This window comes from Anopheles nili, chromosome 3 (genome assembly GCF_943737925.1).
Source record: "Anopheles nili chromosome 3, idAnoNiliSN_F5_01, whole genome shotgun sequence".
Lineage (NCBI taxonomy): Eukaryota > Metazoa > Arthropoda > Insecta > Diptera > Culicidae > Anopheles > Anopheles nili.
In genome coordinates this window covers 69,533,017-69,560,871 of record NC_071292.1, presented here as the reverse complement: position 1 = coordinate 69,560,871, position 27,855 = coordinate 69,533,017, and the positions used below count along the sequence as shown (strand labels likewise).

Here is a 27,855-nt window from a genome sequence, read left to right as displayed (position 1 = left end):
TATCACAACTGCGTTCTGAACCGATAAATTAATCATTTACGACAGCTTTAGTAGGGTTCAACACAACCATTTCTGAAACTTTCAACTATGTTATTGCAATTGAAACAAGCTCTCTTAGCTTGAGCAACTTACATCCATACGAAAGCTCCATCATGCTCCTTGCATTCGTTGTCAACTATGGATGGATTTGCTTTTAATTTACCATAGCACAGAGAAAACAATACCTACAGCAATCAGTGCCTCAAAAACCCTTTTGCCTGAGATTTTGCTATACACACACATGTCATTCGAACGGGAGTCCTTCGGTTCACCCTTACTAAGTTGTTGTTTTTCGAGCTACCCCTTTATTTGTGTAACGTCATTTTGATTTGCTGAGCTGATGGGGGAAAGCGGCAGCAATGGTTTCGGACCCTAGGCTCGTCCTTCGATCGTAGCTCGGGGGAATTTTCCAATTGAATTTCGACAAAGAGCCAAGCCCTGAGTGACCTAAGACTCTGGTTCGATTTCTGACTGCTTGAGTGTAATGAAAAATGAACGAGGCAATTGGAAAATTCATCCCTCTGAACCCGCTCAAAGGCTGGAGGGCTTCGAAACATTCCGCCCCTTGGGAGGGTGGTTTTGTCGGCCTTTTCTACAGCGTGAGAACGGTGGCCAATGGAAAGGGGTCTTTTGAGGGCAACTCGTGCAGCGGTGGGTATTGTTTTATAAATGCATGAAAAGTGTAAATCGTTTACGAAGTCGGCCAGGGTTCGGTCGGGGGCTCCAATTTGTTCGACAGGCGAACGCTTTGTACTTTCAATTTTCCGGTCAACCTTTTTGACACGCTCTCGGATGCCACGTTGTTTTTTCCTTTTTGTTTATTCTTTTGCTCTCTCTGGCTCCCGGTTACCGACGTTTACATCTGTGTACCCTTTTCAGAGAGAGTCCTTCGATAGAGCCGCTTACCACCGGGCATAATCCACTTTGCCGTAGACATGGTGAGCCGGTTCTGCTGCTGGACCGGCTCCATTTGTCCGGTGCTTTGGGATAGTTTTATGTGGTGACGCTCGGGAAACCGAGGTGAAGGTACGCATAAATCGCAGCGAAGGGCCGAGATGTTTCAATGCTGATGAAATATTCAGTAGCCGCGGGCAGGCAAGAGCTGGGCCACTGGCCAGGTACGGGGGCGAACGTTTTGAGTAATTGGGTGAACCAATTTGTGTGCAAATTTATGTGCAATATTATTTGCCTCGCATCTTCGACGCTGCAGAAGGTGTAGCTCGTTGTTCGTTGCTCATTTAATCTAGCGAACTGGCATGGAAAGAGGGTTGTATTTGTAATCGAATGTTTAGCTAGATTGAGTTGTATCTGCTTCTGGAAGGTTGTACAATGCTTGAGGCGTTCAATCAACATGAGTGTTGGCATTGTTTCAAATGAATTCTTGTAAGTGGGTACTTTCAGTTGAATCAGTTTCAGTTGAGAGTATTACTAGGCAACACAATATTCATGCGTGATGCTGCAATTAGAATGTTAATAATCTCAAAGGTTATTAGTAGCATTTGCACCAAAATAAGTCAAAAAAGTCACATCTGAGCGGTTCATAATCGTTGATAGAAGAATCCCATTTTCTATTTCGCATCAAACATGCGGTGCGCTTCTGGGACCTTTTGCAATATCCACACGCTAAAGAATCGTCTGACATCATGGTGTTGAAAGTGATGGAAAGAAAAAGCTCAGTGACATAGCGCCTGAAAAGCAGCTCGATCTCGAAGCGGTGCTTTTCGATTTCCTCTTGATGCATCACATGAGGGCATGCAGGATACATGCATCAAGCCACCACGGGATGTAACGATGCACATTCGGTAATGGGCATTACCGGTTAGAGCAGAGTAGTGAATGGATTTGCAACCCTTTCCTTTATCACCGCTGGGACTCGTCTTCTTTCTCTCATGGGGATTTTCCGTCGACGGTCTGCATCACCGGAAACGATGCTGACAGCAAGCTTCGTTAGCTTGGGCATTCGGAATGGATTTAAAATTTCCATTGACGACAAGGCCCGCAGGAGTTGGCTCATTCTTCATGGGTCTCATGCCGGAAATGGACACGAAACGGAAGCAAACGGAGTCAGTATTGAGAGCAGAGTTCAAAGAGACGTTGCCTCGTCGCTAACCGCAATGTAAATGGACAGCCATACCGTCTGGGATGGTGATACTTTTTATTCGTACGTGCGTTCTTTCAGTAACGGTTATCGTTCCGTATTGGGTAAAGCGTTCACGCTTCAAGCAAGAGGAAAAAGTCCTCGATATGGAACTCGGAGCAAAAGAGATCGTTGCCGATACAACGGATATGATTGGTGTTTCTTGCGCTTCCCTAGGGGTGCGTTTCATCAGATCCGCGCTGGAATACAAAGTTCCGGAGAAAGGAAATCCGCTCGCCACGGCTCTCAACGTAATAATGCCGGGGATTAGGGGATTTGCTCAAGCGCGCATCACAAGCTGTTACGGACGCGAATGAGACCGATCGAACGGACCGTGCTTAATTTACATAAATGATCGGACTTTTTTATCTTCCGAAAGCGCACGAATATCATGCAAAAAAAAAGTTGATTTCACAACAATTTTTACTGCACGGGTACCTCCTGGCTTCGGTGAGTTTTACGAGAATCCGTGATTTTCCGGTCTCGCATTCGCCCCGGAGAAGGAAGAAGACCGGACCATGAAATAGGAAACCCGCATCGCGTAGACGAACGAGCTGGTTCGGACTTGTGGCCGTAAGCGGATTTGAGGCTGATTGAGTAAGAACGTCGATTGACCGTGCGGGAATGAAGCCGGCCCGGACTCGGGAGTTAAGTTGTATCGAGTATGTATCTCGTCTTGTCAAGCTAACTTTTCCGCAGCTCGGTGAGCATCTCTTTTCTACCGGACTCAATGTGGTTTCATTCGATCTCGGGCTCACCGAGATTAGAGCGCATGGTAGGGTTTCCGTCCAGGTACGCGGTTTGAATGGGAGTGTGCTTTTCCTGTGGGATCGGCCCTAATCGGCAATCGCGGGATTGGAGCGTATTATTAATCTTGACGACGAGGCATGATTTGTTTCCAATCGAGCTTTCCTTTTCAAAAGATGTTTCGCTTGGTCAAATGAAGGCCGGCATTTATTTTTTTTTGCAACAAACTTTAAAACTACAATATGACTTAAAAATTAGGGTTTCAAAGAATATAATATTTTTAAAAACAATCCGGAAATGAAAAGCAAATATATTTTGATCTATAAGCTCTACACTTATGTTGTTTGTTTTGTATTCGAAATAATTAAACTGTTTGCAGCATAAAAAGTATTAATTTCATGAATAACACTCATGCTGAACAGACCCTTTTCATGCGGGTGCAAATTAAAAGACGTGCGCTGATTTAATTTTTCCTCTTGGCGTGACATTTCAGCGACAATTTTCAGCGAATGAACCCCTTATTTATCGCCTGATTACATTAGTCAACGATGAGAAAAACTGTTGTGAGCGTGCCTTTTCTCGGCTGTAAGTCACTTGTTTTTAATTGCCGTAATGTGCGAAGGAAAATGTCGCTTGGATTGTGATTAAATCAAGCTTCAGAGACGCACCAATTTCCAGCGTGCTTTCATTCCAGTTGTCCGTATAACGTTCCGATGGTTAATATTTCATAAGAAAATATTTAATTTAATAATGGAATAGCCTTTTTTTGACGATTGTTTCAGACTGCATTAGTTTTACATGGTAGTAATATAAAGAAACAATAACGATAAAGCATCATTTACAAAATTGCACATATTTATGCCATATCGATTACTCATCAAAAACGATCATTTGTGAACGCATTATGGTAAAAAAGAGCAAATAATTAGAATAGAATACATCAATTACAACAAACAGGTCTCGGAACGATGGCTACATTGTGCTGGTGAAGGTTGTTCATGGTATCGAAAACAAGCACACTCCAATTGATCTTTGCATTCTTGGAACGGCGGGAAATGAAAATTGTTGGAAAAACACGTTTCTATTTTGTTCGCCTATAACAAAACGAACTCATGTTTCTCGTTCGATGTTCTGTTTAAATACTTCCACAAAATCTGTAATAAACATTCGCAAACAGTTTGCTTAAAGCTTTTCAATCTCTTTCTACCGTGCCGGTGCTGAGCCACACTATTGTCTATTTGCTTGCACCGCCACGGTAAGATAGCAAACAGGCCGCGATGGGCTGTTTGTCTGAGACCAAACCAGAACGATTTAATTTCATTACGCCTGCACCTCGTATTTACATAGATTGAAAAGCTTTACTTCATACTTTTTTCTTTTCTCCCTCGACAGTGTCGGTCCGTTTCCCAAATCAGCTCGTCTCGTCCCGAACACAGGCCGGTGCAGTTGCGGCGAACCCGCAAGGCGCAAGGACGACTAGGTTGTCGACGACGACGAAGATGCAGTAATGAAGTGCAAGCCTGCAGGTGGGATTCGGCTGCATTCGAAGCACCGGCGGCGATGATGATGAAGCGAGCAGTTGACATGCAGCAAGTGCACCGAAGCGAAAGAAGGCATTCAGTCGTGGCGATCGGTTCGAAGCTGTCGGAAATTCAATTGATGCCAAGTGGTGCCAGCGGTGCGCTCGTGTAAAGCACGCTAGAAAGCGTCCCAGCCTCAGGCCGAGTGTTGTAAAAGCGTGCAAAAATTGTTTGAGTGTGTATCTGTGTGTGTGTGTGTGTGTGCTTCTTTAGTGAACGCTCTGGCGCTTCGTGTGTGCGGTGCTAGCGAGTGTCTTTTGCCGGTTGACTCGCACTCCAGATGTAACCACAGCGAGCGTGCTGCAGTTCGTAAAAGTGAGAAATCAATATTGCGCATTCGGCGGAAAATATAACCCGTGAACTGACTTGTCCGCTATCCGTCGAAGTGAGAGTAGGGTGGACAAAATGGCGGCAAGAATTGGAATAATGGCACCAACCGGAGTGTTTCCCGTGGTTGCGATAGCACTACTATTGACTTCGAAGATGACAACGTGCGGTAAGTTTTGGCTCCTGACGTTGATGGTGACGTTTGTGTTCCTCGTAAAGCCTTGATTTCGTTGCCATTTAGGTTGAACAGAATTGGTTTACCATGTAGTAACATCTGTCGATCCTCGTTTTTCGCTCACGAAGTAAGAGTATTGGCAAGGAGTTTCATTTATTGACAAATAGTTTTCCAATTTCAGAGCCAACACTCCAAAATGCATCATTCTTAAAAAAAAAATGAATTTTTTGATTGATATGATGCAGGATAGATAGTGTAGAAATAAACGTAGCAAATAATAGAGCCACTGGATATCTCATTTCAGAAATAGCTTCTCCTAATTCCATTATGAAATTGTTCATTATTCTGCCAATGGGCCTCCCAGTGCCTCTCTTTTTACAGCAGACATTAATGAAAAACAGGCTCACAGCGTAAGCCATCATTCTCGATGTTGAATCTGGTAATTTGTTATGTTCGTTTGCCGTGTAACACCCAACGACCCATGGGTGCATCAAATCAAAGGCAAGCGAACGAACGTTAACGCAATGTGAAAGGTGCGCTTTCTCTCCGACTGTTTCCTCGAAATGAAAATTGTTTCATTCCGGGGCGCTCTTGCGATTACAGCACCAAAAGGTACCGCACTCGATTCTCAAGAATCATTTATCTGGCGTAGTTTTCCGAGCGTCAAAAGATGAGAAAATCAATATTGACGCTTACGGGCGTGTACAACGGTTTCGGTACGGTTTCCACCCCAATCGATTCTCGGAATGTTTGGCTACGAAAGCCTCCCACAAAATCCACCGCGTCGCCTCTCGAGCTCGAAAGTCGAAAGCTACAGCCAGCGATTTATTTCACCCCCACGTGCCCTTTTTGCCCTTTTGCTCGTGCGGGCAAAATCAAACATAATTTAATTTTCCTCGAAATCCATCCCCTCCCTTCCGGGAGCTCAGTTCTGCTAATCAACAGACCCCCATTCGTGTGGGGGAGGAAATGTGAAAGTCTTCGAAAACACGCCCAATTTCGCCGGAAAGGAATGTGCATCGGAAAAGTGCAAGCACTCGTGGACCAATATTTGTTCGATTCCACAACTTCCCCAGGCGCGAGGCCGGATGAATCGGGCTGACATCCGGTGCTTCCAGTTCCGGTACGTCTAGAACGATGTCTGCTGATGCTTATCAACTTGCTTTAAGGTCGCTCTATTCGCTGGGCGCTTTTTCATCCAATATCGATTAGCTGAGCTTTTCCACGTCCAGGAAGGACCTGGCTTTCCCTTGAGGTACCTCCTTTCTGCGTTCTCTATCTAATGGGGTCGAAAATGCAGTGAATTAGGTTTTACATACCACCAGTTTGAGTGGTTCCGAGGCGTAGGTAATCTGCCTTATCGGAACAGAGTCCTTGGCCAGTGGAAACATGTATCTTGGTGGAGAAAGCCCAGCAGCAAAACAGATCAAAGGAAAGTTTTGAGCTTGTACTTTCCAAATTAGATGTCTGTTGGCTTTTCGAACGTGTCTAAAGAGATACGGCTGGTATAGCCGGTAGCTCATAAGAGCAAAATAACAGAGCGAGAGAAAACATGAGAGAAAGTGAAAGAGAGTGAGAGAGAGAGTTAGTGGTGGGTGTAATTATTTTCCAGAATTGCTTCACTTTCGTAGATGCATTCCATCGGTGCGATTAATGGGAAGCGCCACCATTGGAATCCTGCACTTACCAACATGTCACGATGGCATCCTGCTGGGTTAGTATGTGTCCGCTCGGAATGGTCCCAAAAATCCACCCTCACACGTCACGAGCGACAGCAACGCGAGATTGTGCCCGTTAATGAGCTCGAGCGCTTTTATCTGCCAGATCCTACGTCTTTTAGGACCTCCTTCATTGGGCCTGAGCGAGCAAGGACACTCACAGTGCACAAAAGGCCAGGTTCCGGTACGGTCGCGTCCAGAAATCTTCCCCTAATGAGATCGTTGACAAGTGCGCGGAAGCGGAAGGAAATGAGCATTTAAATTGTCCCTCCGGCCAGCGGAAGGGCAAAAAGCGTACAATAACGATCGTTGGTGAGATGCCGGAGTGAGAGTGAAGGCTGACGCTCGCTTCCGGATTCCATCGCACCCACTCTACAGCCCTTTTCGCTGGTGGAGCGCTGGGTAGAAAATGGCCGCACAGTGGGGAATTCGATTATTGCTCCGTTCGCGGCAGACTCAGTTGGGGATGGCTCGGGCAAGTTACTAATGAGAACCGAAGTTGCGATGGAACTGGAAGGTAATGTGATGCTTATGACTGAGTGGGCTGCCGCGCTGGATGATGGCGTGGAAATTTGGGTTTTTTTTCTTATTTGCCCTCTCTCATTTGAGCCTCCCAGTCATCACAAAGTGGACTCTCGTGCCTTTTCGCTTGCTGATGTAGCGTGAAAATTAAGTGGGTAAACGCATTTCGAGGACTAGATCAAGCGAGAATGAACTGGAAGCGTTGGAATTGCGTGGAAAAAGTGGGAAAGAAACGCATTCAGCAGACTCGCTACAAGCAATTGAAACATGTATCTTTGACCGAATTGGGAGATCGTTGCCAGCATTTCCAAACAATAAGGCATGTTTTGATAAGAAGTTCTCGAAATGCTGTAAGCTTGTTAACTTGCCCTTGCGGTGCTACGCGAATCGAGAGACACGTTGTGGAGAAGAAAATGGGACCAAAAAACATCACCCAAATCAGTAACTTTCTTTGTGCTTTGAATCCACTCGTCAACCGACCCCGGGATGCGCACGCGATGGTCGTCCATTTTTGAATAACTTTTCCCACCCTCGATTTCGTGGGTTGAACGGAAAAGTTGTAATATTTGAAGAATGTCGTCTGTTTGTGAATCTGCCTTGCATCCAGTCGCGGCACGAATCCGCGAATTGGTGAGGGGATTTAAAGCGACTTGGAAACTCCTTAAAGCTGTACGAGCAGAGCTTAATTCCATGTGGCGTTTAGCTGAGCTTTTCCTCTTTCTCTTCAGCTAGCTTCAACGCCACAGCGAAGGGAATAGATATCAATAAATACCCGCATCGTCAGCGGTGTGTCTGTGTTTTGCAAACTTTCGCCCAACGGTTTTGCCTAAACGCTGTAATTTAGAACGCAAAGTTAGCTCCAGCCACCGAATGCACCAAAGTGTGGCCCCGAGAACGACGTGTCGGTAAACTTTTCAACCCACGCGCAAGGGCTGAGGGCTTGATTAACGACACTTTTATTGCTGTGTGCAGCAGCAGCAGCAGCAGCTTAGCTGCCCATTTTTGGCGTTGCAGTTGCTCGTTCGCCAGCCCATTGTTTTGAGCAAGCATGCTGGATGCGCAGAACTTTGCCTATAAATATTGCCCACCCAGTCTGTGGCATTCAACGGTGGGCTCAATGGGAGGGATCGTTCGGGTGTTTCGAGCGATTTTCATGCCGGAACGAATGCGCATCAATTGCACGAAGAGCGAAGGCGGCGTTTGCTGGCAGCTTAATATCGGAGGCTTTTGGAATAAGCATTCTTGTGAATGGTTGAGAAGTTAAATGGCATCCTCGAAAGGGGGTCACAAATCGTTCATCCTTTCGAATCCCGAGTCCGAGTCGACCCAAACCAGTCGGCAGACGGAATGTGATAGATTGTAGGGAAATGTAATTTTCTTTCCGTATAAATCCACTCTCCACAGGGTGGAGGGTGCAACATCAAATCATTCTATTTACTGAGTAATATCCCAACCCGACACATGCATACGAGTTGAGCCCGAAGGTACGAGGGTGAAAGGAATCGATCGCTTCCGTTGCTGGGGATGATGCAAGAGGTCAGAAAAATCCGTACGTGCATTCTCGTGGTTGCATCCTTAGGACGACCAAACCGGAAATGTCTTCCCAAGCTCTGGCACGTTGACCATTGTGGTTCGGATGGGTTGTTATCACCGGGTGACACGAGGTTGTAGTGGCGTAATCTTCTCCCGGCAGCACGTGCTTGCACCGACCCCATTTCGGGTTAGAGAGAGAGAGAGAGTCCTTGGACGAGATATGACAGGCGGAATGTTGCTGTCGACGCTGTCGGTCCTTTGAGTGAGCTTGCACAGCTGCGACGCCTGCCAGTTGGGGTCAGGTGAAGATTTTCAATCTGAAATCCCAAATCACTGTCGCTTGGGTGAGCGTGGGTGCGAGCACGAATTGGCTTAGTTTCTTGCGGTTTTCCCTCGTGGACGGCAACAACCGAGCTGCCAACGGCATGAGGAGCGAAGGTGTACTGGAATCAGATTTTACCGTGGCATTGGTTTTGCTCGATTCTTTGTGGTTCGGTGGAAAACCTTGAACCCCGTGCAAGCCCTACCAGTGGCCGGCCGGTTTCGGGGTCACGGAACCGTTGCTCCGGAAGGCGGAAATCGAATATCGACCGGCGTCCGTGCCGCCAGCTTCCATCATACGCTTCACCGGTGCGTGATGTTTGCGCGGGAGTTCGATAGAAAGCTCAGCTCCACGCATGCGGTCGATGGGGCAGTAGAATGGGAAACGAACTTCCGCCGGACAAACGTGCGGAGCGTTCGAGCGTCGCCTGCTTCACTCTCGCTGGCAGTGGGGTCACGTGAAGAGATCGATTAACCTGCGGCCTGTACGAAAGCTGCCAAGTGTGACCACAGGCTTTGGATAGATGGAGACACCACATGGAACAAACACCTCAAATGGAGTTGTACGTACTGGGTGAAAAGATTTACTGAAACGAAGAATTTCGCTCCACTCTTTTTGTTAAGAAGCATGGTTACAACGAGAACGACACCACAGGCACGTCACAATCTATTTGTCACCCAAATTGACGGTTTTTGGGGGTGGGTTTTTCGAATTATTTGCTCGCCTTTGTACGACTGCATGCGTTCCGCTTGAAGACTGGTGGGGTTTTATTCGATCGAAACACAAGTAAACGTCTTAGTAGGCTGGTTTGGAGCGGTTATTTATATACCTTTTGTCGGCACGGGTTCGCGGGTTAATCGAAAGCCATAGATCGTAGCCTGCTTGATTCGGGTGTGAGTATGTCATGTAGTCGGAATCGGGTACAATTGTGTGCCTTGTTTTTTTTACTGCTTTTCCCACTGTGTTTTCGTGTTTTGACATGAGTCTGTTGCTTTTAATTTTCATGTAATTCTTGCCACAGTAACGCGCAAATAGATTCTCAACATACTTTTGAGTGAATAAAGTTGTTGACAACATGATATGCTAAGTACCACTTTCGATCTTAATTGTAATAAGGATATTCTAATATTACTGCCTAAGACTAAGACACAAAAAAGTCACGTAACGATCAGATGGATCCGCTTAAAACATCTCATCAAATTTTTAATTGCAATGTTTTACTTCAAATCATTGAATTGCAGACTGCAAACTCCATCATTATATTTCCTCAATCGAAAAGATCCGATTTTCGTGGGGGCAAACTTTTCCCCGTCCCTCGCCAGCCGCAGTAAGTCGATAAACCTCACACGCGAACGAAGCTGAAACTTTTCGACCGGTTTTGCTTTATTATTTTAATGAGCCCTTCCTTCCCGCGCGATACCAGCGACTTCACTTTTGACTTCTTGCTGCAATCTTTCGGTGTTCCAGCGCTAAAGTTCTGCCATGAAACCATCAGCAGAGGCAGGCCCAAGAGTCAGCAAGTCCGCCGCGGGCCAGCAAGCTTCCGGAAAGCCAGTGCTCGCTTGATATTGCGACAGAAGTTTCCACGGACCACTTGTCGTGCCGGTGCCGCCGGTGACCGGGAAGGCAAAAGTTTTGGAAACACCACGTGGCCGGGAATCGGAACCCAACGAGGATCGCTAAATTTAGGATCCCACGGGCACGTCACGCCACGTGCAGTGACGGCCGGATTTTGACACTTGCCACGGTGTTGCCCTCTGGCGTCGGCGTCTGTGGCACCTTCAGCGGAAGCTCCTAATTCAATCAGCCGGAAAAGCTATGATTTTCAATCGCTCGCCTCGGTCCCGTCGGAGAATGTCCGGGGCAGCGAGAAAATTACCGCCGATAGCGCGAATGCCAAGTCGCGCGAGAAGCCGTCCCACGCCGGAGAGATAAGGAAAAATAGGATTTGCTCATTTAAGATAAAAACAAGTTCCTAGGGAGGTTCGCTAGCGCTCAGGGTGCATTTCGCACCAGCGATCACACGAGAACAGGAAAATGAATGTGTATGTGTGTGCTTACGGGGATGGCGGTAAAGTTTTCCATAAATATGAAAACTTGCTTCCGCGAACGCGCCTTCGCCGCTTGGGAGGGCGGAGATGGATTAGAAGGTCAATAGGTGCCAAGGACGGTGCGGGAAATTTGTTGGCAAAGTTTAATTGCATCTTATCAGCGCAGCTGATTAGACTCCCACAGAAGCTATCGTGGATGAGCGTTTTTTGTTGTTGTTGCTCCCAGCACGTTCGGGTTATATTTCGCAGTAGGCTATCCGTCTTGTCTGATCGGATCGGACGGTAAGAAAAATGAAGAAAGAAAAAACCGTAGTCCATTAGCGTGCGGTTGCAAGCTGGTATGAAACAAAGCGTTGGAAGGAAAAACCGCACCCGTTCATGACAACTTCGCAACGGGGGCTGTTATTGAAATTTGTGCCAACAGACCTCATTACGTCGTTCTTTATGAGCAAAGAGCGCACGAACGAGGGCTGGTTTTGGTGGAATGAAATGATGGTGAACTTTTCGAGCGAAATAGCTGCCTTAAATGGACTTGGGGTTTCTTTTAGAGGGTTGAAGATTTGGGTAAATTTTTCTTGAGATTTTCTTCCCTACTGCTGAACAGCTGCATTGCACCAGCTTGGAACATCATGTGCTGGACTTGGTTGGATGTTAATTATAATGAAAAATCTCAGCCTGTCGTTTCTCGAGGAGTGATTTAAAGTTCCTTCCAACAAGAGGCCAAATAAATAGGCCATTCGGTAATTGCTCAATTTATTTTTTCTGAAGGAATCGTTACTGAGTGAACTGCTTATCGGCAGTTACTTTCCTCGTCGTAAGAAGGTTAAGACGTACTAACGCTCTGATTGCAGATGGTCGATTGCAGTCGGATGGAGAGAAATTTCGCTGCAGGCAACTTTCTTCGACAACTAACTACCTCCAGGGACTGCACCTGGTTGGTGGTTGCATTCCTTCGACAACTTCTGGTCCCACTGCGCCTGAACGGGCACAAGATTCCTAAGCCACAAACCGATGCCCGAAGTTGGCTAATATGCTAACATGTGCGAGTGTTGCGGAGAACTTCGTCCAGCCGGATGTCCCGTGTGGCGAGTCTGGACGCTCGATTGCTTACTTGCGGGGGAAACTCTGGGCAAAGTTTTCCATCAGCGTTCGAACCAGTCGGGTGGTCGGGCACGGGAAAGTTTCGCAACTCTGAGCGGATGAGTGGGACGAGAAACAAAAAGAAAAATGAAATCCCACTCCCAGACGGGGGCGATAATATTTTCTACATTGCTCAGACGAAGGCTTTCCATTGGACCCACTGCGTGAAGTGAAATTGCACGCCTTGGAAAAAGTGGAAATGAAAATATGAAATAAAATCTCCTTTCAGTGAACGGAAAGAAAACCACCAACAACAGCTCAGTTGTCGGTACTCTGTTTCGCTTCGTTTTCCACAGGGGCTTTGACACGAGACGAACTGATGCAGTTTTCTGAAACAGAGTTGTCCCGGTTTCTGACTGCTTCCGGCATGGCACTGCTTGTGAAAGCGTTCATTCATGCGCGTGAATGAAAATATTTAATTAGACCACGGCTGGTAAAGCATGGGCAAAGGGCAAACTGCTGCCCGATGATTTCCGATTTTGCACCTTTTTACACTCTCAATTTTGCGCTCTTTAAAGCACCCAATCTATGCGGGTCTTTAAAACGACATGAAAGTGGTGCTAATAGGAATTTAGTTTACAGCGGAATGTGTCATTAATCCAATGTAACTACGACAACCAATTTACACTGGCCGTGCAATATTGTCCCCGTTTCCGGTGTGGCTTTCGCCTTCACTTTTCTCCCAATTCGAATGGATCCGTTATCGTATCATCGGCGTTAGGACGTCAATTTAGGCGCCGGGTTTTACAGCTCAATTTTTCTGCGCTTTATGCGCAAATTATGTTTAAAGTCTCCGGAAAGCAGAAAAGAAAACATTTGCCATAACAATAACCGTAAAGTCCACCGTGGGCGGCAAGACGGTAAGCGGAAACTTTCCAATCAGTTCAGTTCTAGTCGTTTGGTAACGAACGAAGGCGGAGTGAACAAAAAAACAAAGAACACAAGCGAACAAACAAATAAGAAGACACGAATAGAAGCGAACGCTTCCGGATGTAGGATGGAACGCGTGGGTGGAGAGACAATCGGTTCCGGTGCCAGAAAGAAAGGGAAAAGTTCTGCTTCAAACTTCGTGCAGCCAGCCGGCGAGTTTGGCTGCCCGGGATGGTCAAATCTTATCCGGCGATGTGAAGTTCAACTGCCCCGGCGTATTGAGACATCCCTGAGAGTGGCGCTGAAAAGGAAACAATGGACGGAGCGAACTTTCCCTCCACCGGGTTCGGTGGACGTGGACGACGTGGTTGACGGGGTAGTTTTTATCGCCCCATGTGAAAACGGAGGGCGTGCCATTATTTTGCACGACTGGTTGAGAGGTTTTCGCCTCGGCGCGATGAGATTCTGGCGGGAAAATGGAGCGAGGGAAGTGTGAGTGTGTGTATGTGTGTGTTTATGATATTTAAAGAAGAATGAAGACGACCATAACTAGCGCAAAAAGAATCGTCCGTTCAGCCGAAGCCGTCCGCATCGATGGAGCTTTCTTCCACACTTGCGCCTCGGGTCATGAACAAGGAGCAAGATGTTCATGTTTTTCCCCAAGCTTGTCAAACACGGTGTATGGTGAGGTTTTTTATCCACTTAGAAAGCAATAGAAGAAATATGAGGATTTTGCATTTGTTTGACGAAAGAATAGTTCAATTATTTTTGTTAAATACTAGCAAATATGTTGTTAAAGTGAAATTCTCTTTTCTCTTTTTAATTTATTTCAAAACCATTAACTATGAAATAATCAATAACTAGGCCGTTGTTTCCTTCTACTTGCTGAGAAGCTTCACCAAGTGTAATATTTCATGTTAAAAGACTCATGTACTTCAACCTGTTATTCGTTCCCTAATTTGTCGGCATTTCTTATCTAACATAAACCCTCACTTACGGCGCGAGCTTGTCACATGTTTGACACTCATGTTTTATGGCGCCGTATCTCGAACATGCATGCATTCTGCACGAAACACCCACCCTTAATCATGCTCCATGTTTTTGCTACACTGTTCGAACACACGAAAAGAGTTGCACCACCGAACAGAAGCCAATGCACTTTCCCGTCTGCTTGAGCAGATAAAAAGTAGCAGCGAGAACTTTCGCATACAAGACAAGCACCCAAGACGAGGCAGAAGAAGAAACAACTAAAGCAACATCAGCAAAAAATGCAGAAATTTTTCCGGAACAGAGCTCGAGCGCGTGCAGGCGACAACATGGAACGTGCAATGGTGAAGTGCAAGCCGTGAATACTTTAACGCTCTATCGCCTTCCCGCTTTCGGGCTGTCGTCGTCGTCGTACGTCGTGCTTTCGCGAGTGTCTTCCATCTTGTACGAGCCGCAAACTTGCTGGGCAAGTCGCGATGCTCCCACTCAGCCAGTTTGGTCCACTGTGCCGAGAACAATCGCATAAAAACCGACCACCGGTGGGAGGCGAACTCGAAGAAAACAAAATGGAAGCGATGGGCCGGAGAAAAACTTGAAACGAGGACGCTTCTGTCGACAGCAGTGCTGGGTAGGGACGAACGAGAACTCGCACACAGCTGCACTTGCGGCGAGGGCCCATCTATCTCGTTGGTCGACTTTCCAGCCGTAACGAGTATTGTAATGTGCCGTGGTGGAAAATGGATGCGTTTCTTCTGCAGCTGCGATAAGAACAGTTCGAGTTTTTCCCGGGATGAAGTTTAATTTTCCCTCCGTGCAAAGTGCCATCTTCACGGGTGGATCCAACCGGAGATAAGCAACCCGGTTGTGGCGCGAACAAATGAAGCCCCGGAAGCCAGGATGTTGGGTTTTCGCTTGGAACTCGTTGTTTTGCGTACTCCTGGACGATTCGAAATGAACACTTCACGCCCTGGGAAGCACTTGCTTTCGGCTCTGGGTGGGCCCGGTATGATGAATGACGCTCGGGGTGGGTTAAATATTGTTTGCAGGAGTTTTGTACTGTTTTTGTGGTAGTTTTCCGATGAAAAAGTAGGTAGTTCTCATGGCCTTCTGTACGGGAATGGCAAAGATCGATTAATTTAGCGTTTTAGTTGCCCGCTTGTTGGCATTGTTTTGCTCTAGCTGTTGTGAGGCTTTTTTTCTGATGGTGTCTTCTCTGGCTCTTTCTTTGCAGTTCCGGCACACATGATGGACGCAGAGCAGCATTTTCACAACAGCATCGATCTGGACGCCGAGCAGACGGAGGCCCGGTATGATCAGGAGATGCTTTCCGACATCATTAACGATAACGATCGTGGTGAGCTGCAGAAGGCGGAATCGTGCCTCGTCGACGACTACAAGTACGACCACGGCCAGAAGGTAGAGTTGAAGTGGTTTTCCACGTTTGAGTTTTTTTTTGCTTTCATTTGCACCTGCATCCGGATGAGCTTTCTTTTTTTATTTTGTATTCCGTCTCTCTCACAGATTCAACGACTCGATCCGTGCGAGATCTGCCTTTGCATCGATGGTGAGATATTCTGCTGGTGGAAGCAATGCGGTAAGTAGAGAGAAGCGAGCTGGTGCATGATTGGATTCGTTAAAATGATAGCAATGATACTCGTATAGATACCTGAAGCGTTCATTGAATGTGGAAGGTTCCATGTGCTTTAATTCGTACAATAGGTTTATGTCATAAGGTCTGTATTTAAATTAAACAACTGCTTGATGTATACGATATCGATGACGAATATTGTGTAAGAGGATTATAATAGTCGAGGTTTTACAAATTACGAAATTCGGCAATACTTCGAGTTGACGGTAAAGTTTAATTTTAGTTATAGATATCCACGCTATGCTATGCAATTCACTTCAACATTAGGAATTATTACCATGTATTTAGCTTTAGTTTACAAACTATGTTGTAGCAAAAATTGCTCCCAAGGATGCATAATACAGCAAAGTTCATTGCGGTCGTTTAAGTCAGCCCTTTGCTCTTTTCTCGAAAGATATTCCAAAAGCAGATACTTTATTGAAGTTTTCTTTTCCAAAATCGAGCACTTAGTCGAACCCATTTCGAAAAGGGAGATCATCGAAGATGGGCTCTTAATCGAGCTGTGTATCACGAAGATCCCTATTATCATCCATTTTCCGTAGCCATACGTCATGTGTAATGGACAATCTTTTATCTATTGACCGTAAATTAGTGTACCCTTTGACCGGTTGGTCCATTACCAAAAGGCTAAACCTAGCCTATCCTTTTTCTGGCTGCATTTGGGTCACGTTGCTAATCAGATGGACATTTTTCATCCACAAGCATGTGCTTTTCCGCGCAAGTATCCACCGCTACATCCACAACCCAAGCGCCTGTTGTTGGCTATCATGATTTATTCTTCGAAACAGGCTTGTCCTTCCCTAAATTTATAATGCAATTTATGGGTTATGCTCTCTAGTTCAGCGATAAGAGCTACCGGAGCTGGCCTTACGTGTAGCGATGCTGCTGGAAAATTGAGCATGTCACTTAAGGTAATGCAATTTTTCAACTCTGTTCTCACCAGCGAAGCAGTACCGTTGCCAAAACCGGTTGGCAATAGTCCAATCGGCCTATCAGAAGTTTCTGGTCAGTAGATTGAACGAAACGGTGACCATTACACTAATCGTAGACTTTTTGCGAAAGCGAGTGTATCGAGCATTTTTTCCGAGAACAAGTGTATCATTATTTTAGGGAAAATAAGGATTTAATTCAACAAAACGAAAAGTATATCGAGCAAGTTTGTGTTTTTTTGTTTAGATTACAATGTTTGGTTCAACAAATGCAGCACAATAGGATTTGTTTAATTTATTCGTATCATTGTTTGAACGAATTTTCTCCTGAATTGATGCTATTATTGAAATCTCGATTCTCGTTCTAGATACAGTAGCAAAAACGAGCCTGGACACTGACCAACAGTTCGGTTCCAGTCACACTGCTCTTAAAGCTGACCAGACATCATCAGAATCGTTCGCAGAAGCATCGACCGCGACCAGCATGGGCAACTCAGCGGGCGTTTCAACCGCTAAATCTAAGCCATCCTTCGATGCATCTCCGGAAATCATCGACTCTAGCAACAGCGCAACATGGCTAACATTCGCCGACTCGCTCAGTGATGGTGGCACAACGTCCATTAGCAGTACGTTGCCGATTTCGACTCCTTCATCCCGGTCACAGGACTCAGACCGGGCTCCTTCGGACACGGTTACACACTACGGCACGGTACACACATCGGACGCGATAGAAGGCATACCGAAGAACGTGCTAAGCTTCCCACAAACGCCTCCGATTATGATGTATCGTCCGGGAGCGGTGGGACCTGTCGCTTCTAGGGAAGGAAAACCACTTGATGGAGCTCGCAAAGCGAAGCTCAGCACGTTAGCAGGAGCTCGAAAGACGAAAGGAAGCACTGCTGGACGTAAAAAATCGAAGGATCGCAAGAAGTCACCCCAAAAGCTGAACGCTCCGGGTGACGGTGGATATTCCTTTGAGCTCGATCGAAAACCGACCGTAGCGATCGCGAGTGATGCACTGCCGAAGGTGCCGGCAACCAGCAAGGATGTGGTTCGAGCTCCTGAAGAGTCACCAAGAATAGCAAATCAAGACGATAAAATTCCTCAAAGTCACGAGCAGCAAACATCGACTCAAGAGCAGCAGCAGTTTGGAGGATACGGCTTCGGTATGATTCGTGAACCTGATCAGGATCGTCGACCTCCAACAGCTTCTCGAAGTCACGATCGGGATGTTCCGCAACATTACATCATCACATCGTCCGGGCACGTGGAGATGTTTGACGATACTGGAACGATGGGTGGCCTGGAAGTAGGATCGGAAACTCAGAGTACTCCTCCACGCTCGCCAGGAGACAGCTACGAAAAGGCACAATATCGCGACGTCCTTAGCTTTGATGGGCGAGTTTCGTCACGAGTGGTTCAGGAACAACCCCCGAACGGGTCCGCAGGTGAGGACTCTGACGCTATGGACAGTGATGAAGGTGAAGAAGATAGTGAAGGAGAACAACGATCAGAAGAAGGTGAAGCTGTTGCGCCTGCGATCATGCTGACGACGAACGTGACACAGGGCAAGTTCAGCCTCGGTGAAGGACTACCATCTATGCCGGTGCCCGGTGCATCGGCGTCCGTTATAGACATCCTTAATTCGACCACTCTCGAGACGGACTATGGTGAAGGAACTAACCACACGGAGTTGATCTACCCAGAGGTTCCTTCTATCGGTAGTGGCAGCAGCAGCAGCAGCAGCAGCAGTACGATCAAACCACCAACGAACACCGAACAGAGCGAGCAGCACTGCATCGTTATGGGTAGGTAAAATGTGAGGCGTATGCGAAAGCGTGTTAAGCTCTTGTTGTAGTGTTGTAGATTGATTTATTATTTATTATTACAACATTAACATTTATTAGTAAAATACATTATTTATTAGTATAATACATCGGACAGTTAACTATTGATCTCTTTCAATTGAATTCTCGATACTCGAAAGGACACTCGATTGATTTTTTTCCTCGTTCATTCTTCTTCTAGGAGTGACCTATCCCGTCGGAGCGGTGCTGAAGCAAGAAACGGGCAACTGCCTGCAATGTGTGTGTGTGGCGGGGCCGGAAAATGACCCCGCCCCAAGGGTGACCTGCACGCCTCTCAACTGCCCACCCCTGATCCTTCCGGACATCCTAGACGGAGCCGGGTTCTAAGCGCACGAAAAAAAAATCATCGAACCAACGAATGGGAAATTCATGAAACAAAAGTAAGCGTTAGATTTTTTTTACCTTTTTTCCTAGAACTCATAATTTATCAAATGTGTGACGTACCTTTTTTTTCGAAATTAGCTTGGTCATATTTCTACCATATCTGTCGTAAGTCTGAAAGATGCTTGTCAAAAAAAAAACTCACCATTGAAAGTCTGACGCCGCCGGGAAATTACCATGCTCGATGGTGTTATCTTCGTTACGTTCCGCATTTCCAGCTCAATGAAATGAATATTGAACTGCACGGCAGTGGCCCTCGGGTGGGTCTTTCCCACGGGCGCGTGTTCAAGCGTAATTGCAGTAATTGAAAGGAACGCGCGCGCGTACGCCAGTGAAAGCGGCGCATCATTTGCATGGCGCTCGAAATGGCTCCTCGTTGGCTCTAATGTGCTGTTTCCGGTGTCGGGGAAGCTCCCGAATGGCAGCCACCGTAACGTCAAATAATCAAGTATGAATTTGGCTTATTTCGCTGCTTTTTCGCTGCCGGCGTTTCACGGCGCTAGCGGAATCGATCAGCAATTTCGCACACGAACGGCAATTATGAAGTGCGTTTGGCATGCTAAATTTCAGGCCCCGCAGGCACACGGCAACTGTTTCAGGACGACGGTGCGTTCCCAGGACGACGGCAATGATGGCGATGTGGCATCGTCTCAAATGGATCGGTTCGATCGCAACCAAGCCCCATCCGAACCGAGTGGGCGATGTGTGAGACCGTTTCCTTCCCATTCCCTTTTTGGCTTCTTTTTATTCTCCCTTCGGCCTTCGAAATTTGGGGCCGCGCTTCCGTTTCGTTCCGGTGACAACTAAATCAATAAACTTTCAATTTCCTCGCACACGTCAAATGGGAAACCCCGAAAGGTGGGCTTTTCCGGGCATGGTGGCCGGAAAAACGGCAAACGCATCCATCTGCCACCTGCTGGGCGGATGCCAGTGGCTGTTTTCTTTTTCGTTTCATTCGTAGACTTTCCTGTGGCAAACATCGTATAGACATCGGAACGGGTTTCCATCTCACACACGCGCAACATTGAGACGATAAGCCACATAAAGCAAGTTTTGGTCCATCTCGGTGGATGGACGTGTCACCGTGAGCGAGCGTGACATTGCGTATTTCGCTAGCTTCACCGGTAGATGTCCTGTGGGCGTACTTCTTAGGCGTTCGCGGTCCTTCTTGATGGCTGGAAAATGGCTCAACGCATTGACCTCCATGTGGCCTCGAAGTGTTCTGGTGTGGGCTGGTTGAACGGCGGTGGCTTTGACGGTTCGATGGAGTGGAATCCCAATTTTCCGCCACTTGAAATTTGGCAGCGGCATTGATCTGCCCAAGACAAGCTGGTTCGTTAACGGCATGTCCACACGGAACTAGCTTCGGTTGGGTTTGACAATCGTATTCTGGGTGCGCTATAGCTGCGTGTTGTGTGCTCGACTGCTAAGGATATTATCCTATTTTCGATTAAAATCAGGACAGAAACACAAACATAGATTTTCTGCTCCTAATTGAGTGGCAAATGATGTGTTTTATTGCATAAATTATATTATGCACCGTTTCAATTTCTCTCACTTCATCGCCTCCATTTTATAGCTTCCCGTACAATTTCCGGGACGTTTGCTTTTTGGGTTGTCCCTTATGTTTCGATTTTGACACTAAACAACGTTATTATCTCCGTTTCTGGCACCCTATTTCTTTCGGGCACGACTCAATAAAAATCAATTATTTGAACCTCTCTGCCCGTGACGTGTAGAGCGAGAAGCTGATGTGGGTCCTGCAACTGATGACGCTGGGAAATCGAACGCGCGCTTCGTACCTCGCTGCCATCGTGGCTTTAAGGGCGGTTGGTTTGACGCTAGTGCGTGTGTGTGTGTTTGTGTGCCGTTGGTCTGAATGCGAATGAAAACACTTCTTTTTTATCTGCTCGCCTACTTCTGGCTGGCGTTGCGGGAAAGCTAAAAGCTTCCGGTCACTTCAAGGTAAATCAACTCGAAGGGAAAATTTTCTGTAGAGGGAGGTAAAAAAAAACAAAATAACCATTATTTCCATATCACTGACCTCCGTGCGGGTGGTATTGTCGAGATCAAAGAGCAGATTTTCCACGGCTCAGCGCACACGGGCGGTAGCACTGTATTACTGTGTGTGTGGGTGTTTTCCGAAAGCGTTACAGCATTCGTTGGTCGAATCAAGCATCCTACGCTTAGGACGTTATGTGGAATTAAAATTATAACTTGTGTAAAACGAAGCACTACGAGTTTTCATTTGAAAAATCAAATGTTGTTTGTTACTTTAACCACGCAGGGTCGGTTTTATTTTATTTGTGTTCCCAACAAAAACCACGCAACAATTTTGAAGAGCTTACTCGCCGAGATTCACGATGCATAATTGCGCAATGTTCTTTCGCGCGTGCTATGCAAATTCATTATTGTGCAATTGTAATATCAATCGCATTTGAGCGTCCATTTATTATCCCTTTTCCTGGCAAATATTTGCATGCAACTGTTTCGAAGCATGTTTGCACACGTTAAATAATGTGCATGTCTAAAACGAGTCATTAAACGATGCATAATTATGAAAAGGTGCACTGGTGGAAGTTGCATGATTTTTCAAACCAACCCCACCCAACTTCCGGTTATTGTGCGAGCACTGTGTGGTGTATGATTTCCGGCAAAGCGAATCGATGGAGCTGCATAATTCAGCTTGAACGATTTTGAGCGATTGTTCACCGCACATTCGGGAAGGGATGATTTTATCAATTTTCCCGTTCGATAGCCCGACAGCCGACCGGGTTTCTATCGCGCTGATGAATGATTTTCCAAACGGCATCTAGATGTCATTGGCGCTATGCTTTTGCGATGCTCGAAACTGCTCGAACGGCTCGCTGAACTAAAGAGCTGGTTACTTGAATGGTGGATGGTTTTCCATTCGCAGGCGTCACATGGACGGATGGAACGCGCGAATGATGAAATTATCCCGCGCGCCATGTACAGCACTTGTTCGGTACGGTGGCAACGTGGGAGCAGCGAGTAGCAATTGGATAATTGATGCAGAAACTCATTTAGCTGGCGCCTGTCGCTTTGCCTAATTGTATTGTCCATTTAAGCGACTGGAAAATGGCTTCCGCTTGCATGCCTCAATGACGCACGAAGGAGTCGGTATAATTGATGAAGGCGCGAGCTGTAACCGTGCCGTGAGAGAGTGTAGTTTAACACTTGGTAAACGTTTTTGTAGACAAAAGCTCCAATGAAAAAGGAGTTTGCAGTCTTAAACAACATCATTTTAGCTTTGCAATCAAATACAACACATCTAATGTCGTCCACACAAGCCAAATATCAAGCAGATTGCTAGAAACATATCAATAGTTCAAATTACTCATAAAAACTATTGGGGATTGAAATGCAAAATGATTAATTTAAAATCACATTCATACTGAACCACCCAGCCCATCTCACGGGAGATAGATGAATGCAACGCTAAAGTTTAGCCACCGCTTGTCCCAGAATCCTTCACAAAGAATGTGTGAAAATAATGTTAAAACGGCACGTAATTGCAAACCCCAAACCACAGGACCGGACGGTCGGATAATTTCTGCTACCACCAGCATAGCCTAATTCGATCAGCCCGGTTAAACAGCACGGATGGCACGTTGTGGCACGTGGATCGTGGGTTTGGGCAAGTGCACGTCCTGCTAAACGACGGTTTGACATCCGTCCGTCCTTGCTGGGTTTTTGGACAACCGCGAGGACGCCGGGATCGTGCCGCCGAATACGGATGCAGAATGTTTGGGTATGGTAATTTCCTAAAATCACGTTGGATAATCCATCGACTTAATCCTGAACCGGAAGATACCTCGGACGGAGAGCGTAAAAGGGTAGTATGAGGATTTTCGATCACAAATTTAATGTCAATTAAAATGTTCTCCCGCATGACGGGCGAAAAGCTTGCTTGGGCAGCTTATGGATGAAGAATGAACTTGTGTTTGCGAAACTCAACTAAGTGTTTTCTTATGGATGCTTCAGGTCATAGCTAGACCGTTTCCGTGACGGATCGATTATCCCACAGTTCCGGGGAAAATGCATTGATTGATAATTGAAAAGCTTCACCTGCCCGCGGACGAACAAAACGATGGCAAAATTTCGCCTGCACCGTTCACAACCTATGAAAAGCCAACGCATTAGAACGTTCCAACAGATGGTAGAGGGTAGAAGTGAACCGAAATGGGTATCCTTATAGTCACGTTAAAATCTATTACAGTAATGAATGGTTCTCCAAGGGGTGCTAGCTTCCCACGAGCTGACGCCTGGTTTTATGCAATTTGCAGCACATTCTTCCCATTAGCAGCGTGGTGAAGCGGGCTTCCGTCAGAGTTTTCCGAGTTTTTCGCTAGTTATTAATATTTCATTTCTCGGCTAAGTTCCATTCCCCATTTCGGGTTCATTTAGCTCACCAGCTTCATCTCGCCGTCTAGATGGGTTTCAGTAGATCCGGTTTTTCATGAAATCGTAACTACCTGATTGATAGTTGGGGTGGCCTTTGAACCGTTGTTGACCTCGACAGGTCAACGAAAAACAGTGGGCTAGGCTTTCAAGCGGAAACAACCTCCATTTTGTGGTCAAAGTGTGGTCTTAGTGGTCTCTCAAAGCCAACTGGGGAGTCGAAGGTTAGGCGGGTGTAAATTAAATTATCCTTTAGCAATAAATAAGTTCATTAGCAAACCACGGGTTTGGTTTGCTCACGAGAGAGAAGGGCTGGGTTTTCCAGGATGATACCACCCATCCACTGCATCCTTCCGGAGAAAAGGATTATGTATTCATTTTGATGCTAGAGCAAATTTATTATTAAATAAGTAAGTCGTATGTACAACTGTATTAAGTATTGTAAAAGTTGTTGCCTTGTAAAATTTGATCCGTGAAGTGTTTCTCTCATAGTTGAAATATTTCAACTGTGCAATATTTATGGCAACAGTTTACTTCGTCCGAGAACAACCGCATAGTTACCGGCACTAAATTAAGGTGCATCGCTTTTTTCCCTCTGGAGCGCGGAAGTGGAAAAAGTTGAACGGAGTGGGGAAAATGTTAAATGAAAAATTCCACTCCCCCAAGGCATAGTTTAGCCGATGGTGGTAATTGGTTTCCTGCGCGGGGTTTCCCGCTCCTGGAAAATCCCTTCGGGAAAATTCCCTTATAGTCGACAGAAAGGATCCATTGGCTCGCTTTATCGGTTAGCCCAGCCTTTTCCCCTCATTCGCTGATCCAGCGGATAGTGAATGTGGTTTGTGGCTGCTGTCGGGCGATAATTGTAGGTCGATTAAAAGGTTACGTAAGGGGTGTTGTGATTGAATGGTGGCGTTTTATTGGCATTTAGAATGATGGTAGTATTTCGAAGCGATTGCAACCGAGTACCATTTACGGGAAAAGGCAAGAGAAAGCTCATTTATGCACCGGTTGGCCGCGCTTTTTCAATGCATCAATTTTGTTATAGAAACTAAGCCTCAGAAGAAGAGAAACAAAATGTTATTGCTCAATGCATCTTTGTGAAATCATTTCGAAATAACTCATTTAAAGCACCGTATCGTTAGAACCACCCTCTCTCGTTTTGCTTTTTGTTGTTGAGTTCTTTGCTAAGCCACAATCATCCTTTCCCAACCAGCGGAACGATGGAAAAAGGATGCCATCACTAACGAGAGCGATCAGATCGGTTTCATCTATCGCCCAGCAGCAACGCAAACATTCCTCACTCCGCGAACAATGCCGGTCTGTCGGCTGTTTGTCTTTCGCTCGGTGCGGTTTTAATCGAACCGGCTTACACGGCCTCCAGCGCGTTACATCGATACCGGTGCGATTTCGGCATGCCCGCATAGTCGACTGGAAGGGAGTTTCCGGTGCGATGCCATCACATGGCGCTCGGGAATGTGACTGGGACGATGTTCGAGCGACGTCTGATGGCTTGGGGATGTGTGTTATCAGTGCCGATGATATTGCGTGAATTCGAAAACAAAATTGTTCCACCCGCGGTAAGGCGGTTTCCATGTTTCCATCAGATGGTTGCGGTGGTGTTTAAGCCTTGCCCGGGAAAACGTGCACAGACCTTTACTGCTGGTGTGGAGACAGCAGGATAAAGGCTGCGATGGAAACAGGTCGACAGACGGGGCGATATGAATGATATGGGTGAAGTTTTTCTATCTCGCAGAGCCACGAATGGCAACCACAATCGATTGTTTCGATGGGTTTGGTCTTCACTGAACGATATCCGGCGCGAGAATGTGCACAGAGCAGGGACAGGAAAATCCGGACACCTTCCGGTTACGCAACGGGTGTACTGATACCATATCAGAAGGCTTGAAAGTAAAAGCGCTCATTCATGCTGGTAAATGGCTCCTAATCTGGATGAAACCGGCAAGTGGGAAAGGTGATGTTGATCTTATTTTTCAGTAATGTGAAAAATTATTTTGAGATATTGTTTTTTGAGTAGTAGAAAAATACAGAAACCGTTTGATAAAATAACGAAATATCTTTGGTATGAAAATTGAGAATAAACATACGAATAAACAAACACACGAAACCTGCAACTTTGAACCACGTTTTCTAAGTAAAAATAGGGCAATTATAATGCAAAATTAATCACATCATAATATCTTCACGCAATTGCTTTAAGTATTTTTAATAACTGAAAATTTGATGCTCTGTGTGTGCTTTCGAAATACTTTACAGGCACCGTACCATCGTTAGAGTTTAGTGAGATGAGGTAATCGACGTGCTCGCCTCGAGAAGCACTTCATTATCCTGACTTCATATCGATTCTCGAATATCTGCTCCTCGTTTTACGTAAAGCCAATCCTTGCGCCACTCGGTAGTGGATAATATTAGTTTCATAATCTCGCTACCAGGAAAGTTGTATATGAGAAGCTGTTCTTAATGATCGCCTTTCTATCTAGATTGGTTGTAGTTTCCAGGGTACAGCATGCTTTTTTCGTTCCTTCCTCCGTAAGCCAACATGAAAGCGCGACGTTCCTATTGACGCAAAAGTTTAGTAGCGAAATTCGGTCTCTCGAGCAGTTTATCTGATATGTTCGGATGATATCGTCCAACACAACTAGACGTGCGGTGGCGATTAAGACAGCTTACTGTTGTTAAATCATTATAAAATACATTGTTGAACGGCAAGTTGTTTGATCTATAAAGCTTAATCTTAAAATGATTTTATTCAGCTGCTCATTACAAATCAGCTCTTATATTTTATGTTTTGCTTTATCAATAAATCTTTACTTTGTTGCAGATGTTCATTCCAAGCATCCCATCCTGGCTGAGGGAAAACACCATCATAAGTCACGGTTACAAGGACATGTGGAAAAACCAGCAAAACACCACCTCTTGGTTACGTAGCAAAAGATATTACATGAAATAAAAAGAACTCTAGAAGAAACGGCATTGATGAGGAAGAAAAAATACATCCAAGCACTTTCCAAACCTCAACTGGCAAGCGCAACTACTAGAAATTGACAAACAGGGGAAAACTTATTACATAGTGGATCAAACTATTTAGCGTAGATGGAGAAACGGTGGATATGAATGAGGTACGGGGAAGAATAAAACATGAAATGAAACAATAAGCTAGAAAAGGAGCCTCATACGGCCGACCGTGGGGCAGTTTGGGTACAGGATTATATCCGAGCAAACCAACATACTAGCGTAGTGATAACATTAGTAAAGACACCGTGGGTGCAGGTCAGTGTAGCAAAACAGGCATGTGTTACGTTTAAAATTAATTATTACGTTTTACTTCATTTCTTCCGGCGGCCCACCTAGTGTGGCTAGCAGAGTTTAGATCGATTTAGAGAAAAAGAAATCCTTTCTGAACCGCATTCAACCTCCCGTTTCGTGGAGGAGCATCCACTGACTTTGCCACTGAAGCTCAAAGAAATCACAAAAAAGCAAGATAAAAACTCTCGATCCAAATTATCACGACTAGCATCGGGAAGGATTAGGTTCTGGATGTGTTTCGAAAGGATGCAACTCGCAAGCCAGTACCGGTAGTGAAGTGCGACTTCTGGTCTCTGGATTCCAGCCCACGACAAGGAATGCAGGCGCATTAATTAATGCCGCTCGGAAGGAAGAGTATCCCGTGGTGAGGACTGTTAAAATGAGATTATCGGCTCAAGCGGCTCGTCCCGGGATGGGGCTTCGGCATCGCCGACGAAGGCATTAGGCGTTCGCCGCGTGGCCGGATAAACCCATCTGCCCAGCTTGATGGACAGTTTTCTAATTTGAAACCGGGCACGTACGGCACGATTTGTTTGCGCAAAAGGAAGGCATCGAAGCAGCTCTGCTCCTTCGCTGGAACCGAACGGGCCAGACGCTTGATAAAGCTGTCCTGATGAAAGTATTCCACTTGGAAGAGCTTAGGTTTTAGAAAAGGATAAAGCTCAATTTATAAATTGCAACAAGTTTTTTTTCTTGAAAAATGTTTCCCCCATTTTGAAAGTTAATGAAATGTTGACCTGTTTCCGTTTCCGTGATCGTGATTTAGGCTCGCGAGCAAAGGATACTAGTCTTCCAAACTCACCTTTTAAAATCCAATCCCAACGCACGTAGCAACAGGGAGAACTTTTACACGAAATGTTTCACAGCAACGCCTACATATCCTCCAGAGGATGTCCTCTCTATCAGACCATAATCACCCCGCAAGCGACACATGTTCATCAGTAAGGCACTGGCATTCGAGGTGCACGGCTTTCTATCTTCACTTTCTTGTAGAGATTGCAACAAAATGGAACGCTCTAGAACACAGTCGTTTCTAGGAACGACTTCAAATAGACTACCGTAGGAATGGATGTGTTTGATTGTTTTTTGTTTCCTTTTTGAATTTAATCAAATCTGCCTGCTCTATGTGGCGACG

At 45.9% G+C, this 27,855-nt stretch overlaps 1 protein-coding gene across 1 annotated transcript; it reads left to right on the top strand.

Annotated features, from left to right (window-relative positions):
• Nucleotides 1-4,986: 4,986 nt before the first annotated feature.
• Nucleotides 4,987-26,570, top strand: LOC128724947 (uncharacterized). Its single transcript, XM_053818669.1, has 6 exons — nt 4,987-4,999; nt 15,380-15,564; nt 15,670-15,742; nt 17,094-18,533; nt 18,754-18,973; nt 26,236-26,570. Exons 1-5 carry the CDS (start codon nt 4,987-4,989, stop codon nt 18,918-18,920), a joined length of 1,878 nt encoding a protein of 625 aa, XP_053674644.1. The 3' UTR covers nt 18,921-18,973; nt 26,236-26,570.
• Nucleotides 26,571-27,855: the final 1,285 nt, after the last annotated feature.

Bases quoted from the DNA above. Each gene is read 5' to 3' on its own strand.
- LOC128724947 (XM_053818669.1), top strand. The intron at 15,743-17,093 runs GTAAGTAGAGAG...TTCTCGTTCTAG, and splicing joins CTGCTGGTGGAAGCAATGCG to ATACAGTAGCAAAAACGAGC. The intron at 18,534-18,753 runs GTAGGTAAAATG...TTCTTCTTCTAG, and splicing joins GCAGCACTGCATCGTTATGG to GAGTGACCTATCCCGTCGGA.